The sequence below is a fragment of the Engystomops pustulosus genome, chromosome 4 (genome assembly GCF_040894005.1).
Source record: "Engystomops pustulosus chromosome 4, aEngPut4.maternal, whole genome shotgun sequence".
In the NCBI taxonomy this organism is placed as follows: Eukaryota; Metazoa; Chordata; class Amphibia; order Anura; family Leptodactylidae; genus Engystomops; species Engystomops pustulosus.
The window spans coordinates 222,924,968-222,941,788 of NC_092414.1; the positions used below are offsets into that span (position 1 = coordinate 222,924,968).

The 16,821-nt window shown below is 44.2% G+C and overlaps 1 protein-coding gene across 1 annotated transcript; it reads left to right on the top strand.

Annotated features, from left to right (window-relative positions):
• Positions 1-8,016: 8,016 nt before the first annotated feature.
• On the top strand, positions 8,017-9,524 carry LOC140128758 (olfactory receptor 11L1-like). Its single transcript, XM_072150459.1, has 2 exons — positions 8,017-8,023; positions 8,620-9,524. Exons 1-2 carry the CDS (start codon positions 8,017-8,019, stop codon positions 9,522-9,524), a joined length of 912 nt encoding a protein of 303 aa, XP_072006560.1.
• The last annotated feature ends 7,297 nt before the right edge of the window (positions 9,525-16,821 follow it).

Genomic DNA, 16,821 nt, shown 5'->3' on the forward strand with positions numbered 1-16,821 from the left:
TGTAAGGTAGAGCCAGGTGCTATGCAGTGACTCTGTAAGGGAGAGTCAGGTGCTATGCAGCGACTCTGTAAGGGAGAGCAAGGTGCTATGCAGCGACTCTGTAAGGGAGAGCCAGGTGCTATGCAGTGACTCTGTAAGGGAGAGCCAGGTGCTATGCAGCGACTCTGTAAGGGAGAGCCAGGCGCTATGCAGCAACTCTGTACAGGAGAGCCAGTTGCTATGTAGCGACTCTGTAAGGGAGAACCAGGCGCTATGCAGCAACTCTGTAAGGGAGAGCCAGGTGCTATGCAGCAACTCTGTAAGGAACTAACATGGCATATTTTAAAAATACATTTTTTCTCTTCGCTCCAAAAGCTCAATTGTGTTTCTTCGATTTTAAACCCCACTGTGTGCCCAACCTGTAGATTATTGCCACTTATGGGGTGTTGCTGGACATGTCTAATAGGTACAGTATTGCCTATAGTAACCAATCAGAGCTCATATTAACCCCTTTGTGCACCAGGACATTCTATAGCATATATAATAATATACTATATATAATATAATACTAACAATCAGACCCTGCAGGGTTAAAGTACCCTGGACGGTCTGAAATAATGGTAAAACTAATTTTATTTTTTTTTTTAAATATTGAAGAAATTTTAAAATAGTAAAAGTTAAAATCACCCCCTAGATCACATATACCAATAAAGTGTAAAAATCATAAACATGGTAACAGAAAATATAGCCCACGTGTCCAAACTACCGTTTTCCCCCAATTTTTCCATCCATGAATAATTGAATAAAAAATAATTAAAGTCATATAGGTCTCAAATTGTTATTAGTTAATATGTTGTTCTTGTAACATAAGTTAATTTTATTCAACGTGTTCTTAATAGAGATGAGCGAACATACTTGTCCGAGCTTGATGCTTGTTCGGGCATTAGTGTACTCGAAACTGCTCGTTGCTGGGACGAATATTTCGCCAACTCGAGAAAATGAAATCTCCCGCCGTTTTGATTTTTGGCGGCCAGAAACAGAGCCAATGACAAGCCAGGAGACTCTGCACTCCACCAAGCATGACGTGGTACCCTTACACGTCGATAGCAGTGGTTGGCTGGCCTGATCAGGTGACCCTGGAATAGACTAGCCCCTGCCCGCGCTGCTCGGATCATTCTGTGTCTGGATGCCGCTAGGGAGAGAGCTGCTGCTGGTCAGGGAAAGCGTTAGGGTGTTCTATTAGCTTACTGTTAGGCAGGAGTGATTCTACAAGAACCCAACAGCCCTTGTTAGGGCTACAATATATATTTTTTTTCTTTGCTTGTGGCTGGGCTTGCTGGCACTAGTAGTGCAGCTAGTACCATATTGTGAGGAATTTGCAGGGAGACTTGCTACCGTTGTGTTTAGCTCTTAGTGACACACATATCCATCTCAAACACCTAAGTGGGACAATTTATTAGGGGTTTGATTGAATAAGGCACAGTCTGCTTTTTCTTTTCTTTTTTTTTTTTTCAAAACTAAAAGTCATCAGGCACAGCACAAAATCCAGTTGTGTGCTGTCAGTGTAGGTTAGAAACTAGCCATAGCAATAGGATAGCATCGTTTTGTTAAATAAACAAAAACAAGAAAAACCACAAAAAAACCAGAAAAAAATATTAACAGTTTACACTTTAAATCTAAAAATGTTGAACCGGAGGGCTAGGGGTGGAGGACGAGGGCGTGGGCGTCCAACTACTGCAGGGGTCAGAGGCCGTGGTCCTGGGCGGGGTGAGACACCACCTGCTGATGAGGGAGCAGGGGAACGCCGCAGAGCTACACTCCCTAGGTTCATGTCTCAAGTTACTGGGATTCATGGTGGAGCACTGTTGAGGCCAGAACAGTGCGAACAGGTGATGTCGTGGATTGCGGACAATGCTTCTAGCCATTTGTCTACCATTCAGTCTTCCACGCAGTCCACCCATGTCACCGAAATCAGCACTCCTCCAGCTCCTCCACCTCAGCCTCCTTCCCTCCAGTCTGCCCCCTCCCAGGAAAATTTGGCATTTGAACCGGCATACTCTGAGGAACTGTTTTCTGGACCCTTCCCAGAGTCACAAACCACTTGTCCGGTTGCTGCTGAGCTCTTTTCCGATGCTCAGGTTTTCCACTGGTCGCAGTCTGTGGGTGATGATGACATTGTTGACGTAGTGAAAGAAGTGTGTAAAGAGGTGTCGGATGATGAGGAGACACGGTTGTCAGACAGTGGTGAAGTTGTTGTCAGGGCAGGAAGTCCGAGGGGGGAGCAGACTGAGGGATCGGAGGATGATGAGGTGACAGACCCAAGCTGGGTTGATAGGCCGGGTGAACACAGTGCTTCTGAGACGGAGGTGAGTCCTCGACGAGAACAGGTTGGAAAAGGCAGTGGTGGAGCCAGACGGAGAGGCAGGGCCAGAGCTGGTGCATCAGCGCCAAATGTTTCACGTAGTGAAGCTCCCTTGGCGAGGGCTAGATTTTCGGAATTCTGGAGGTTCTTTAAAGAAACACCGGATGACCGACGGACTATGGTGTGCAACCTGTGCCACACCAGGATCAGCAGGGGTTCCACCACAACTAGCTTAACCACCACCAGTATGCGCAGGCATATGAATGTTAAACACCCCACTCAATGGCACCAAGCCCGTTCACCTCCGGCCGGGCACACCACTGCTCCTTCCCCTGTGTCATTTGCTGCCTCTGCTAGTCAGCCCCCTGCCCAGGACCCCGGCCCAAACATCTCCCGTGTGAAAACCACACCTTCGCCTCCATGATCCTCCACAGCATCCACCAATGTTTCCTTGCGCAGCGTTCAGCTGTCTATACTGGAGCTGGAGCTGGAGCGCAAGAAATACAGTGCAACCCACCCACACACCCAAGCCCTCAACGTCCACATGCGGCGCATCTGTGTGCATTTCAGGAAGTCCAGCATAGATGCTGCCACTCTCAGGGCAGCGCAGCGCCGCCTCCAACTGCCCGCTCACCAACTGTTGTGCGACATGCCCACGAGGTTGAATTCAACATTAACCATGTTATCAAGAGTTTACCAGCAGCGCCGAGCGATTGTAGACTGCCAGATGTCAACTTCCACAAGAACTGATAGTCAGGTCAGTTGGCTTCCTCAAGTCTACAATGAGGAGTGGATGTGGATGTCTGATATCTGTCAGGTGCTGAGTAACTTTGAGGAGTCAACACAGATGGTCAGTGGCAATGCCACCATCATCAGCCTCACCATTCAGCTGCTTGGCCTGTTGAAAAACTCTCTGGTCAGCATGAAGTCAGATACTTTGCGCTCGACACAAGAGACGGGGGAAGAAGATTCCCTTGTTGACAGCCAAAGCACCCTCGGGTCTGTTTCTCAGCGTATATCGGAGGAGGTGGAGGAGGATGAGGAGGAAGAGGAGGAGAATGTTGGCGAGACAGAAGAGGGGAGCATTGCTCAGTCCTTCACTGTTCAGCGTGTATGGGCAGAGGAAGAGGAGTTGGAGGAGGGGGAAATGGACAGTCAGGCCAGTAAGGGGAGTGAATTCTTGCGCGTTGGGACTCTGGTGCATATGGCAGATTTCATGCTAGGCTGCCTATCCCGTGACCCTCGCGTTCAAAGAATTTATTCCAGCACCGATTACTGGGTATTTACTCTCCTGGACCCACGGTACAAGCAAAATCTTTCCACTCTCATCCCTGGAGAGGAAAGGAGTGTGAGAATGCATGAATACCAGCAGGCCCTGGTGCACAAGCTGAAACAGTATTTCCCTTCTGACAGCGCTAGCTGCAGAGGGCGTACTTCTGCAGGACAAGTAGCGAGGGAGAGTAGGCGAGCAGGCAGCTTGTCCAGCACTGGCAGGGGTACACTTTACAAGGCCTTTGCCAGTTTTATGTCACCCCAGCAAGACACTGTCACCTGTCCCCAGTCTCGGCAGAGTAGGGCTGATCTTTACAGAAATATGGTGAGGGAGTACGTAGCTGACCATACCATCGTCCTAAATGATCACACAGCTCCCTACAACTACTGGGTTTCAAAGCTGGACCTATGGCACGAACTGGCGCTGTACGCCTTGGAGGTTCTTGCCTGCCCTGCCGCTAGCGTGTTGTCCGAGCGGGTTTTCAGTGCAGCTGGTGGCATCATCACCGATAAGCGTACACGCCTGTCGACTGACAGCGCTGACAGGCTGACGCTTATCAAGATGAATAAAGCCTGGATTTCTCAGGATTTCCATTCTCCACCAGGTGAAAGAAGCTCAACCTGAATAATGTATGCACATTTTCCTCCTTCTCCTCCTCTTTGTACACTTAAGCAGAGGAAACTGCCTATTTTTTGCCAGGGCCAACAAGCTATAGCTATAGTACTCTATGTATTTAATTTTTCTGGAGGGCCACCTACCCGGTCCTCTGTTTTAAACAATTTTTGGGAGTGCCACATACAGGCACTCAATCTATGTAATTTTTCTGGAGGACCAGCTACCCGCTCCTCTGGTTTGAAAACTTTTTTGGACTGCCACATACAGGCACTATCCAAATTTAATTGTCTCCATAGCAGCCTCCAAATGTCGTCTTTATAGCTGCCTCCACACGTTGTCTCCATTGCTACCTCCACACATCATCACTATAGCTGCCTCCCAAAGTCGTCTATATAGCTGCCTCCATACATCGTCCCCTTATCTAACGAGCTGTGTCAGGCAGAATTTTGGGTTGTTTTCATGGCTTCCACATCAAACTTGTTAACTTTGTCGCCACCCTGCTGTGTTATCCACAAAATATGCTGGCAAGCTTTCATTATTTACCGATATTACTTAAGCGTTTCTTGCGCATCTCTTTACATTCCCCTCACCCGCCATAACCCAAACTTATAAGAACACTACTACACTTGATCTTATACAAAAGGTTCTTAGAAGTTCTGTTTGGGGAGGAGCCGAGAGACAGGGGCTTGGACAGGCGAAAGCTCGCCTGGCAGCGGACCGCCAGCTCCATCCCAAGATTCAACTAACATAGTTTTAACTGCAGCACCCTTAATTTACTACTACCTTACTGCCTCCATACATGGTCCCCTTATCAAACGAGCTGTGTCAGGCAGAATTTTAGGGTGTTTCACCAGATACATAATGGAACTCGGCCCATCTGTCGCCGCCATGCTGGAGACCTGAAGTTGCAATCATAGCAGCGCAATATGGATGCCCCATACTGTCGCTCTTAATCATGGAACCATTTCCGAAAAAACAATTAAAATAGAACCGCTATGCTATTCCATTATTCCTAGGTGAAATATTCAAATGACCCCGCCTGCTTTGAAAATGATCATTTTTTCAAAGTAAATGCTTCTTACGCTATTTACCGATATTATTTAAGCGTTTCTTGCGCATCTCTTTACATTCCCCTCACCCGCCATATAACCCAAACTTCTAAGAACACTACTACACTTGATCTTATACAAAAGGTTCTAAGAAGTGCTGTTTGGGGAGGAGCCGAGAGACAGGGGCTTGGACAGGCGCAAGCTCGCCTGGCAGCGGACCGCCAGCTCCATCCCAAGATTAGGCAGCCTCAGAGGCATCCATGCATGCTGCCCCTGCTGTTTCCTGCCCATTTTGCATCCAAGATCCTCCACAGCGTCCACCAATGTCTCCATGCGCAACTTTCAACTCTCTATACCCCAGACGCTGGAGCGCGAGAGGATATACAGCACATCATCCCCTTATCAAATGAGCTGTGTCAGGCAGAATTTTCAGGTGTTTCACCAGATACATAATGGAACTCGGCCCATCTGTCGCCGCCATGCTGGAGACCTGAAGTTGCAATCATAGCAGCGCAATATGGATGCCCCATACTGTCACTCTTAATCATGGAAGTCGTCTACATGGCTGCCTCCACATGTCGCCCCCTTATCAATCGAGCTGTGTCAGGCTAATTTTTCGGGTGTTTCACCAGATACGTTATGGAACTTGGTCACTATGTCGCCACCATGCTGTGTTATCGACTAAGTATACCGTCAACCTTTTGTTCACATAGGAAATCATTTCAGCGCTTCTTGCTCACCTTTGGTTCCTCTCTGCCACCCATTGGTTTGAAGCCTGAGTCCATTTAGGGTATATCCCCATGCAACTCTCTAGCCTGCTGCCGCTGCCTCTGCCTCTGCATGCCATCCCCTATAGTGTCAGGGTCAATTATTGGATGTTTTAGATGCTATCTAGCCTCATTCGGTCACTCTGTCATGGCCATGCTGTTGCCAATAATTTTGGCATAATGGTGCGATTAAGCAGCCTCAGAGGCATCCATGCATGCTGCCCCTGCTGTTCCCTGTCCATTTCCGTGGTGTTTCCATCATTTTCTGAGGTTCCCAGGTGTTTGGCCAAGCTTCCCTGTGCAGACCCTTGGTCTCCTTTAAAAATGCTCGAGTCTCCCATTGACTTCAATGGGGCTCGTTATTCGAGATGAGCACTCGAGCATCGGGAAAAGTTTGTCTCGAATAACGAGCACCTGAGCATTTTAGTGCTCGCTCATCTCTAACAATCTGTATTAAAAAGTAATTGACCAAAACATTTGTAATTTTCTCATTTGGTTTGGGCAACACATTGCCCTTTGCCATAGGCTGCGAATGCATAGCACATGGAAACCTATATACTGACCAGTAGCCGGTCACGGAGGACAGGGGAGACATGTGACCACTGTGACCCAGGTGATAAAAAGACATAGATGAAACAATTAGAGATGAGCGAGCACTAAAATGCTCGGGTGTTCGTTATTCCAGACAAACTTTTCCAGATGCTCGAGTGCTCGTACCGAATAACGAGCCCCATTGAAGTCAATGGGAGACCCGAGCATTTTTTTGCTAAAACAGAACAGTAAAAGAACATTGCTTAATTACATATTCCAGATGTTTCCTGATGTTTTGCTTGTTAGAACACATTGAAATAACACTATTCTTCACTTTCCAGGTGTGCGCGCGTGTCTCCGAACCTATCGGAAGACAAGCACGAACACCTGCAATGTGAAGAATAGAATAAAAACATTATAAACAGTGAATACAGGAGCATTTAAGTGCAGAACACATTGAAAGTACAATATTCTTCACATTCCAGATGTTCGTGCACATCTCCGAACCTAGCGGGAGACACGCGCGCACACCTGGAAAGTGAAGAATAGTGTTATTTCATTGTGTTCTTACAAGCAAAACATCAGGAAACATCTGGAATATTTTATTAAACAATAAAAACACTGTTCTTCACTAAATTTAATGCTCGATCGCGAGCAGGGGAAATATTCGTCCGAGTAACGAGCCGGTCCGAGTATGCTAATACTCCACCGAGCAGTATACTCGCTCATCTCTAGAAAAAATACATTAGGATTGAAATGTCTGTATCAGTGACTGATGAGGAAACTTTTTTTAGGCAATACTTGAAGGTGTTCTCATTGAGATTGAATTCAAAACATACAGAAAATGAAGTTTACTTTTTGTCAAGAAAATTAATTCAGCAAAGATATGAAACTTGAGAAAATGTATCAACTTTTACAACTTCAGCATTACAGATCCTAAAAATGTCACATCACACTCCCCGGAGGCCAATACCAGGAGACTTGGCAAAGCATAAAGAGTCATCTCAGGTCTTTGTGCCGAGCCGCGTCGCGTCCTGACAATGCACCATCTCCGTATTACACTACATTGCACCTGATCTCTAATTATCAGCCCGATTGCTGAGACTTTTGGGTGGCTCAGTATAAGCAGTGACATTCCTGCTGGTGACTCTTCCGGATATGGTGAGTACTGAGGCCGATGGGTCGTAGGGTTCATGTATTATAGGAGAATAAAACAAGACGACTTTCTCCTGTAACAGGAATATCACTAGGATCACAGAGTGTAAAAGATCTTTCCATGTCCTCACTATTTTCTGTATCATTATAATTGTTGATCCCCTTAAAATATGTTTTTATACATATTTATTAATCATTGTATTTACTAACATCATCAATAGTGATTTATCTAATGTGTCAGAGAATTCCGGTTACTGACTTATAAATACATCTATTCCGCGCACCATGAACGGTAATAAGTGATTGAACCCTGCTTTCATTTCTCTAGACCTTTAGGTCGCTGCTCGTTAGAGATACTATGTTTGTTAATAACAGATCTTCAGAGATCTTCCTCCATCACTTTGGTTTTGCAATTTTATAAATGAAAGAAAAAAGAGTTGTGATTGTTTTACATTTCACTTATGTTCATCTTACATAGTTACATAGTCTATATGGTTAAAACAAAGACACATGTCCGTCAAGTTCAACCAATGTAGAAAATAAACTTCCCATTTACTAAACCAGAGAGTGACACCATGTTCTACATAAAACACTGGGATCTGTAATTTCTAATCTTCAGTACATCACACAGTGCACAGATGTGACTGGAGACATTGTAGTATGTTGTATCCCTGGTGGCACTGCAGGAGATAACCACATGCTTGCACGTAGACCAACAGCAGATCCAGAGCTCATGTACCAAACACTGTGGTTTTGGGTCCCCAAAATTGAACCCAGATTTACCAGAGATTAAAAACTAATTTCCTATGATTATCTTTCTTTATTTAATTCTTTTGGTTTTTCTACAGTTTCAATTTATGCTCAACATCTCCAATGTCCATCTTACAGGATTCCCAGGTCTTCGGGACCTCAAGTATCTGCTCTTCGTCTTTCTGTTCCTCATGTTTTGCCTGATAATAGTTAGAAACCTTTTGATTATTGTTCTGATCTATCTGAGCAGAAACCTCCATTCTCCCATGTACTTCTTCCTCACACAGTTGTCCCTCTCTGACATCTTACTGGCCACGGACATAATTCCCAATACACTTATTGTGGTGTTGCATGACGGGGCCACCATGTCCTTCACCGGCTGCCTGGTGCAGTTTAATTTTTTTGCCATTGCCGAATGTACTGAGTGTCTTCTCCTGACAGTGATGTCCTATGACCGCTATATGGCCATCTGCCACCCCCTCCACTATAATATTACCATCAATGAGTCATTTTGTATGAAATCTGTGGTCGCAGCCTGGATTGTCAGCTTCTTTATGAGTTTGATGGATGAGTTAGGTTTCTGTAGGCTTCAGTTCTGTGGACTCAATGCCATTGACCATTTCTTTTGTGACTACACACCTATTGTGGAGCTTTCATGCTCTGATACCTTCACACTTCAGATCCAGACATTTGTACTAGGGATTTGCGTAATTGCTTGTCCATTTCTGCTCACAATGGCCTCCTATGTATATATTATATTCACTATCCTGAAAATCCAATCACAAAGCGGCAGACGGAAAGCCTTCCTCACCTGCAGCTCCCACCTGACTGTGGTCTCCATATTTTTTGGAACATTGATATCAGTTTATGTGGTTCCAAAAAGAGGAAATTTGTTAATTGTGGGTAAGATCAATTCCCTTCTCTACACGGTGGTGACTCCATTACTAAATCCGGTGATTTATAGTCTGAGGAACAGAGACTTCATGGAGGCCTTCACCAATCTGAAAAACTCTGACATCTTTTTACAATTATTTATTAGTTAATATGTAAAAGGAATCTGGTGCTAGAACCAGTAGCACAATGATTAATGATTAATTATTTTAGATGATGATAGACAAGAGAGTTCCGGACCAAATATGAAGCTAAGGTTGTTGGTTCAGTAACTCTTTGTGTGATCCAGCAGATACACAGAGCAAGTTTGTGGGACCCAACTTCCCCCTGGATCACCAGTCTAACAAACACTTCTTCTACTTACAGTCCATTGTATTAGTATTTACAGGGGTAGAACAAAGAAACTAGAACAGATTTTATATGTTCTAGATAATGACTCAGCCATCTCTTACCCTTGGCACTGATCATGGGTGATAAAAAGAGATGAGCGAACACACTCATCCGAGCTTGATGCTTGTTCGGGCATTAGCGTACTCGAAACTGCTCGTTGCTCGGACGAATACTTCGCCCGCTCGAGAAAATGGCAGCTCCCGCCGTTTTGCTTTTTGGCGGCCAGAAACAGAGCCAATCACAAGCCAGGAGACTCTGCACTCCACCCAGCATGACGTGGTACCCTTACACGTCGATAGCAGTGGTTGGCTGGCCAGATCAGGTGACCCTGGGATAGACTAGCCGCTGCCCGCGCTGCTCGGATCATTCTCTGTCTAAATGCCGCTAGGGAGAGAGCTGCTGCTGGTCAGGGAAAGCGTTAGGGTGTTCTATTAGAATAGTGTTAGGCAGGAGTGATTCTCCAAGAACCCAACAGCCCTTCTTATGGCTACAATAGCGTTATATATTTTCCTTTTTTTTTGGTTTTCTTGTGGCTGGGCTTGCTGGCACTAGTAGAGCAGCTAGTACCATATTGTGAGTAATTTGCAGGGAGACTTGCGAACCGTTGTATTTAGCTCTTAGTGACACACATATCCACCTCAAACACCGAAGTGGGACAATTTATTAGGGGTTTGATTTGAATTAGGCAGAGTCTGCTGATTAATTTTTTTTTTTACGTTTATTTTTTTTTTATAACTCAACGCCATCTGGCATAGCAGTGTGCTTTCAGTGTAGGCTAGAAAATAGCCATAGGACAATTTATTAGGGGTTTGATTTTTTTTTTTTTCAAAGGTATATGACTTTATTGTACAAAATATGCAAAACATTAAAAATTACACGCAAAACTTCTACATGCAAATGCCAAAATTCAAAAATTTAGATTCCACATTTGATATCATTGACGGGATATTAAAATAAAAAAAATTACACACAAACTTCTTCATGTAAGTGCCAAAATTCAAAAATTCACATTCCACATATGATATCTTTGACATTATTTGCGGGTGTACACAAGCAATTTCATATCCCCTACCCCCCCCCCCCTGCCCTCCTCCCTCGTTGATCCGCTGGAGAAGAGCTCCGTTCTTCCTTGATATATTCTTCTCAAAGTTTTTGATACGAAGTGTAAGACTATGCCAAGCTTCAATCGAGGGAGACTTTTCCGAACCCCATTTTTGTGCTAAACAGACACAGGCCAAATTCATTAGTCTAAGAATCAATCTGCCATATTTTCTTTCTATATCTGGGTTCTCAATTAATCCAAATATGGCAGTTTGAAAGGACCTAGTTAAATTAATTTCCATCCTACATGAAATATACCCAAAAATTCCTTCCCAAAATTCCCCAATTATCTGACATCCCCAAACCAAGTGATAAAAATCAGCGTCCAAAGCCCTACATTTCCAGTATCTGGAATTTGATTTTACCCCCATTTTAGGCAAGCTTAGTGGCGTGTAATAATAAATCTGATGCACAATCTTAAAGTGAATAATCCTATGATTAGCATTGATTGACCCTTTTTTTGTGTTTTTGTGAATTTTTTCCCAATCTGCTCTTTCAATATTACCTATCACTCTTTCCCATTTATTTTTAGCCTTACATTTTTCTATCTGTGATACCCCAGCTACCACGTGTCTATATATTTTCGAGACCAACTTCCTATTGGTCCCTCCCTTCATAATCAGCTCAAGTCCTGCATGTGTTTCAAATCTTACCGTTAACCTACGTGCGTCCTCTTTTAATGCATGTGAAAGTTGCAAATAATGAATCCAATCTTTATCTCTTAGACCATATGTATCCCGTAGTCTGCTAAATGATTTTACCCTATCGTCCTATCCGGAATTTTGTCTGCTTCTATTAATTTCCTATTGAACCAGATGGGGGTCTCTTCAATAAAGCCAACAATATTTAAAAGTTCCTTATATATCTTCCAGGATTTTGTTATTGCTCCACAAGGTGCCCATCTATTAAAAGGTTCCTCCATCCCCAGAAACTCAAAAACAGATTTCACCTTGCCCTGTGAACTTAATACCATCTTATTTAACCAGCATGTCTCTTTCCATTTTGCAAGGCGAGCAATCTGTGAAGCAATAAAATATCCTTTGAAGAAGGGGATCCCCAACCCTCCTTCTCCAACTGGACTGTACAGGAATTTCATTTTCATTCTCACCTTCTTTCTACCCCATATCAACTCATTCAAAATAGATTCCATTAGCTTAAAATAAGAGTCCTCGATCCATATAGTCCTCGATCCTCCTGCGAAAATGATGCCTTGCTCCACCATTTAATTTTTGCCCTCAAGGACCCGATCAAAGGATGCAGGTTCTCTGGATATTTCAACCACTAAGTAACGGAATTTTTCCCTGCACTGTATTTCACAGCTCTCCTTTGCCCACTCTTTAGTTTCTAGATCCAGGGGCATAATAATGGATTTACTCCAATTTATCTCCAGTCCCGATAGGCCCCCATATTCTTCTACTACCTGAATGGCTTTGGGTACCGAGGTTGGGGACTTACTCAGGTACAAGACTAGATCATCCGCATATAAACATATTTTGTCTTAAGGTTCCCCACATCCCCCCTGCCCGTACGCCCTCCTCGCTCCTGATTTTAATAGCCAGCGGTTCTATATAGATGGCAAACAGAAGGGGGGATAAGGGACATCCCTGTCTAGTTCCCCGAGATAGTAAGAAAGCTTCCGATTCTCTTCCCGCTGCTCTCACTCTGGCTACGGGAGCATTATACAAGCATTTTATGTATCTAATAAAGGCCGGACCCACTACGAAACCTTCAAGGGTCTCCCATAGGAAGCTCCACTCCACCCTATCAAAGGTTTTAACAGCATCCAGTGACAGGATGGAGCAGAGCTCCCCCTCCCCCATTTCAATAACAGAGTACATCCTGTGGATGCAGTCCCCCGTGCTCCTGCCAGGAACGAATCCATTCTGATCTTGATGTATGATATCTTTAATTACCTTTTGTATCAATACAATACCTGCCTCTGCCATCAACCCCGATACTGTCCCTCTTTGGAATATTTCCCTACACACCTTCTCCAATTTCGGGAGCAAAATGCCATGATATTTCTTATATAGAGCGAATGGGATTCCGTCTGAACCCGGGGAGAATCTTTGCCAAACGTGAAAAGTGCCACCTTTAATTCATCCTCGGATATTGGGGCATCCAATCTTTCCCTATCCTCCTGGGAAATCCTTGGGCCCTGTATCTTACTCAAGTATTCCTTAATCCTCCCAGTCGGGGCTTTAGATTGGTATAATTCTTCATAAAATTTACTCAAAATTTGTACTATTTCGGGTGAGTTCCTTGTTATTTTCCCATCCTTTCCCCTGACCGCTGATATTGTGTTATTTTTCCCATTATACTGGATCATCCTAGCTAAATCCTAGCCTTCTACCGGATTTCCCCTGCTCTACAAACTGATTCTGGTCCCTAAAAAGGACTTATGTTGCGCTTTTTGTGTTAAAAAATTATTAAGGGCTTCCCTACTGTTGGAAGCTTTTTCTCTAAGACTCTCCGTTGGTGATATCAGAAGTTCCTGCTCCGCTACCCGCATTTCCCTTTTTCAATTTCCGTTCTTCTAGCCCAAATTGAATCTTTGCCTGTTTAATATATTTAGAGTATATGCCCTTTAAATGCAGTTTGTAAGCAACCCATACTGTTAGTAAGTCAGCTGTACCTAGGTTCTTAGCCCAGAACCATTCCGACTGCCCAACCATATCCAACTTAGGCTCTAATAACGTAATCCAGCATGGGTTGAGTTTGAAGCATCTGGGGCTCATTTCCGGGTTTTTTAGTATAATCATGACTAAAGCGTGGTCAGAGACCACTATTTCCCCATATACCATTTTCCTGATAAGCCTTAGGAATTCTCTATTCACTAGGCACAAATCAATTCTGGATAATGTATGATATGTCTTACTCATACATGAGAATACTCTCTTATTCCCGTAAAGTGAGCGCCAGACATCCACCCATCCCAGGCTTTCACATAAGTAACTGAGTTTGCCCCTCTTACTTAATGCCGGTTGTAGCCCCCGGGATGAATTAAAACGGTCTTTATACTCATCCATTACCAGATTAAAATTGCCCATAACCATAAGTGGGGCATCATCTAGGTTTTCCAAGAACTTTACCAGTAAATGGATTACCTCCAGGGATGCTGGCGGTGGGAGGTATACAAATGCCAAGGTAGTTTTGCTTCCTTTTAGGATACCGTGAAGAAAAATAAACCTACCTTCTTTATCTATTCGTTGCTTTTCTATCCTGAAATCAATATTCCTATGTATAAGAACTGATACCCCTCTTGAGAAGATATTACCAAAGGAGTGAAATTCCTCCCCTACCCAATTCTTCCTGAATCTGATAACATGTTCTTCTGTAAGGTGGGTCTCAATCAATGAGACAATTGCTGGCTGATGTTTACTAATAATATCAAATATCTGGCATCTTTGAAGCTTTTCACTACACTCTCTAATATTCCATGTTATTATTTTAACCTTGGGCTCCATTTAACATGGGAAAAGTGAAAACAGAGAGGAAGAGAAAAAAAAAAAAACACCCCTCCAGTGGACCCCCCCACCCCCTGCTCCAACTGACCCGATTGCATACCTCCTCCTGCTACTCCGTGTCTCAAGTTTTCCTCCCAACGCCATCCACCCCCCCTCCCACCGATACGACCCCCCCCACCCTCGACATAAACCGTCATTCATCTTCATTTCATTCCCGGTATCCTTTCTAGTACTACAGGCCTAATGCATAATGTCTACCCATCCATTATTTCAGGCCCTCCTGGTCCAGCCATTTTCCCACTTCTTCTGGTGTGGAAAAAAACAGTGCTTTATCTTTATAAATAACCCGTAATTTAAAGGGGAATAACAGTGCATATTTCAGTTGTGCTTCAGCCAACCTTTTTTTCACCCCTTTAAATCTGGCCCTTTGCAGCTGGGTTTCCCTGGAAAAGTCTGGGAAATAGAAACCTTGACTCCATTTAGGACAGTTTTGGGTTTCTTTCGACTTTCATGCAAGATTCTGTCCCTATCTTGTGAATTAATCAGTTTCACCAACACTGCTCTAGGGGGTAGACCAGGTGGAGGTTTATGCAGGGGTATACGGTGTGCTCTTTCCACCCCAAAAACGGATGAGAGAAATTCGCTTCCAAAGGTCTCTATTAGCCCTTTTTGTATGATCTGGGGCAACTCTCCAGAATACCAACCATGCAAATATTGCTTCTTCTAGATCTGTCCTCCAAATCTGTTAATTTTTCCTGCAAACTCTTATTTTTCTGCTTACTCAACTCCATCTCCTTTTTTATGTCTCTCATCTGGTGGGCCAGGTTGTTACACTCCTTTTCCATCTCTTTGGATTTTTCCTTTAACTTACTCATTTCATCTCTTATAACCATTACCTCTGACTGCAAGGAGCCAAGTTGTTGACTTAGCTCTCCTATTGCCCCCTTCGATTCTTCCACTGCCACCTTTGTTTCCTTAACCGCTACCAGGATCTCTTGTAGGGTCTCTTTCAGTTCCCCTGGTAATTCCTCCACCTGCAGAGCCATAAACCTAGAGCCCCCTTCTGCTCCTCCCTCCGATTCTCTAGGATTTTGTCTAGTTTTTGCTGGGGATCCTTTCCATAATTTATCGATCCCCCCCCCCCGATTTCCGCTGAGTAGCTTTAGGGCCCATTATCCTTCCCTCCCCCCTTCCAAGGTCTCACTCGCTGGCTCTTATTAACTGTGGACTTTTCCCCACTTCAATGCTTCTTCTCTGCACAATTTATGACTTCAGTGTCTAATCATGTGCCAAAAAATGTACAGTGCAAACTTAATACAATAACAAACAATACAATAACAAACAATACAATAACAAAAGTAACTATACAGTGTAATAACATAAATTTATCAGAGAAGCAATATTTGTTGGTTACATGCGTGGCAAGCACCTCCTGAGGTTTGGTAAATGCACATAAATACAGTATAACGCTACAAGTCCTGAGCGATAAATGGTACCCAAGGCTGGGACCTTCTCACTCCGCCATGACAGCAGATTACCGGGCTTAAATCCTCCTAATCGTAACTCCAACAAAAGCCAGAGGCATACTCAAAACCTTCGTGGGCTCAATGCAGTTTTAGTGGGTTAGTATCTAAGAGCATCGGACAGGCGATCCCTTACGCACCCCGCTAATATTGGGAGGATGTTCCATAGATTGATACCGTTTGATCGTGCCTTGGGACACCGCCAATTCCCTAGATCATTGCAGTGCTAGGTTGTGCCCTCAGTACCTAGTCAGGCACCGAAAATATACAGTATCAACCTAATACAAAGGCAAAATAACAACCTCTCCTCTGGTCGGGACTCTCGCTGTAATCGTCACGATGCGCTGATTATCTGAGGGAGTACGCCCAGTCACATACTTCCTGTCCTTGCAGTGCTTGCTGGTGTGGACGAGGTATAAGGACGCCGAGTCACCGGTATGCTGGAGCCGTTATCTGGAGGAGCCCGCCACGGCACAAACTGTGCTGACAAGGGTAGACATCAGAGATGCCGAGTGTCAGGCGCCAGGTCGAGAGTAGGTCGGAGCCACAGGGAGGGAAAGAGGAGCGGCCTCGACGTCACTCTCCTACATCATGCCGTTACGCTTCCTTTAGGGGTTTGATTTGAGCTAGGCACAGTCTGCTGATTTAATTTTTTTTACGTTTATTTTTTTTTTATAACGCAAAGTCATCAGGCACAGCACAAAATACAGTTGTGTGCTGTCAGTGTAGGTTGGAAACTAGCCATAACAATAGGATAGCATCGTTTTGTTTAAAAAAAAAAAAACACAAATAAAAAAAAAACAACAAAAAAAAAAAATTTACAGTTTACACTTAAATTTTGAAAATGTTGAACCCGAGGGCTAGGTCTAGAGGACGAGGGCGTGGACGTGGGCATCCAACTACTGCAGGGGTCAGAGGCCGTGGTCCTGGGCGGGGTGAGACACCACCTGCTGATGAAGGAGCAGGGG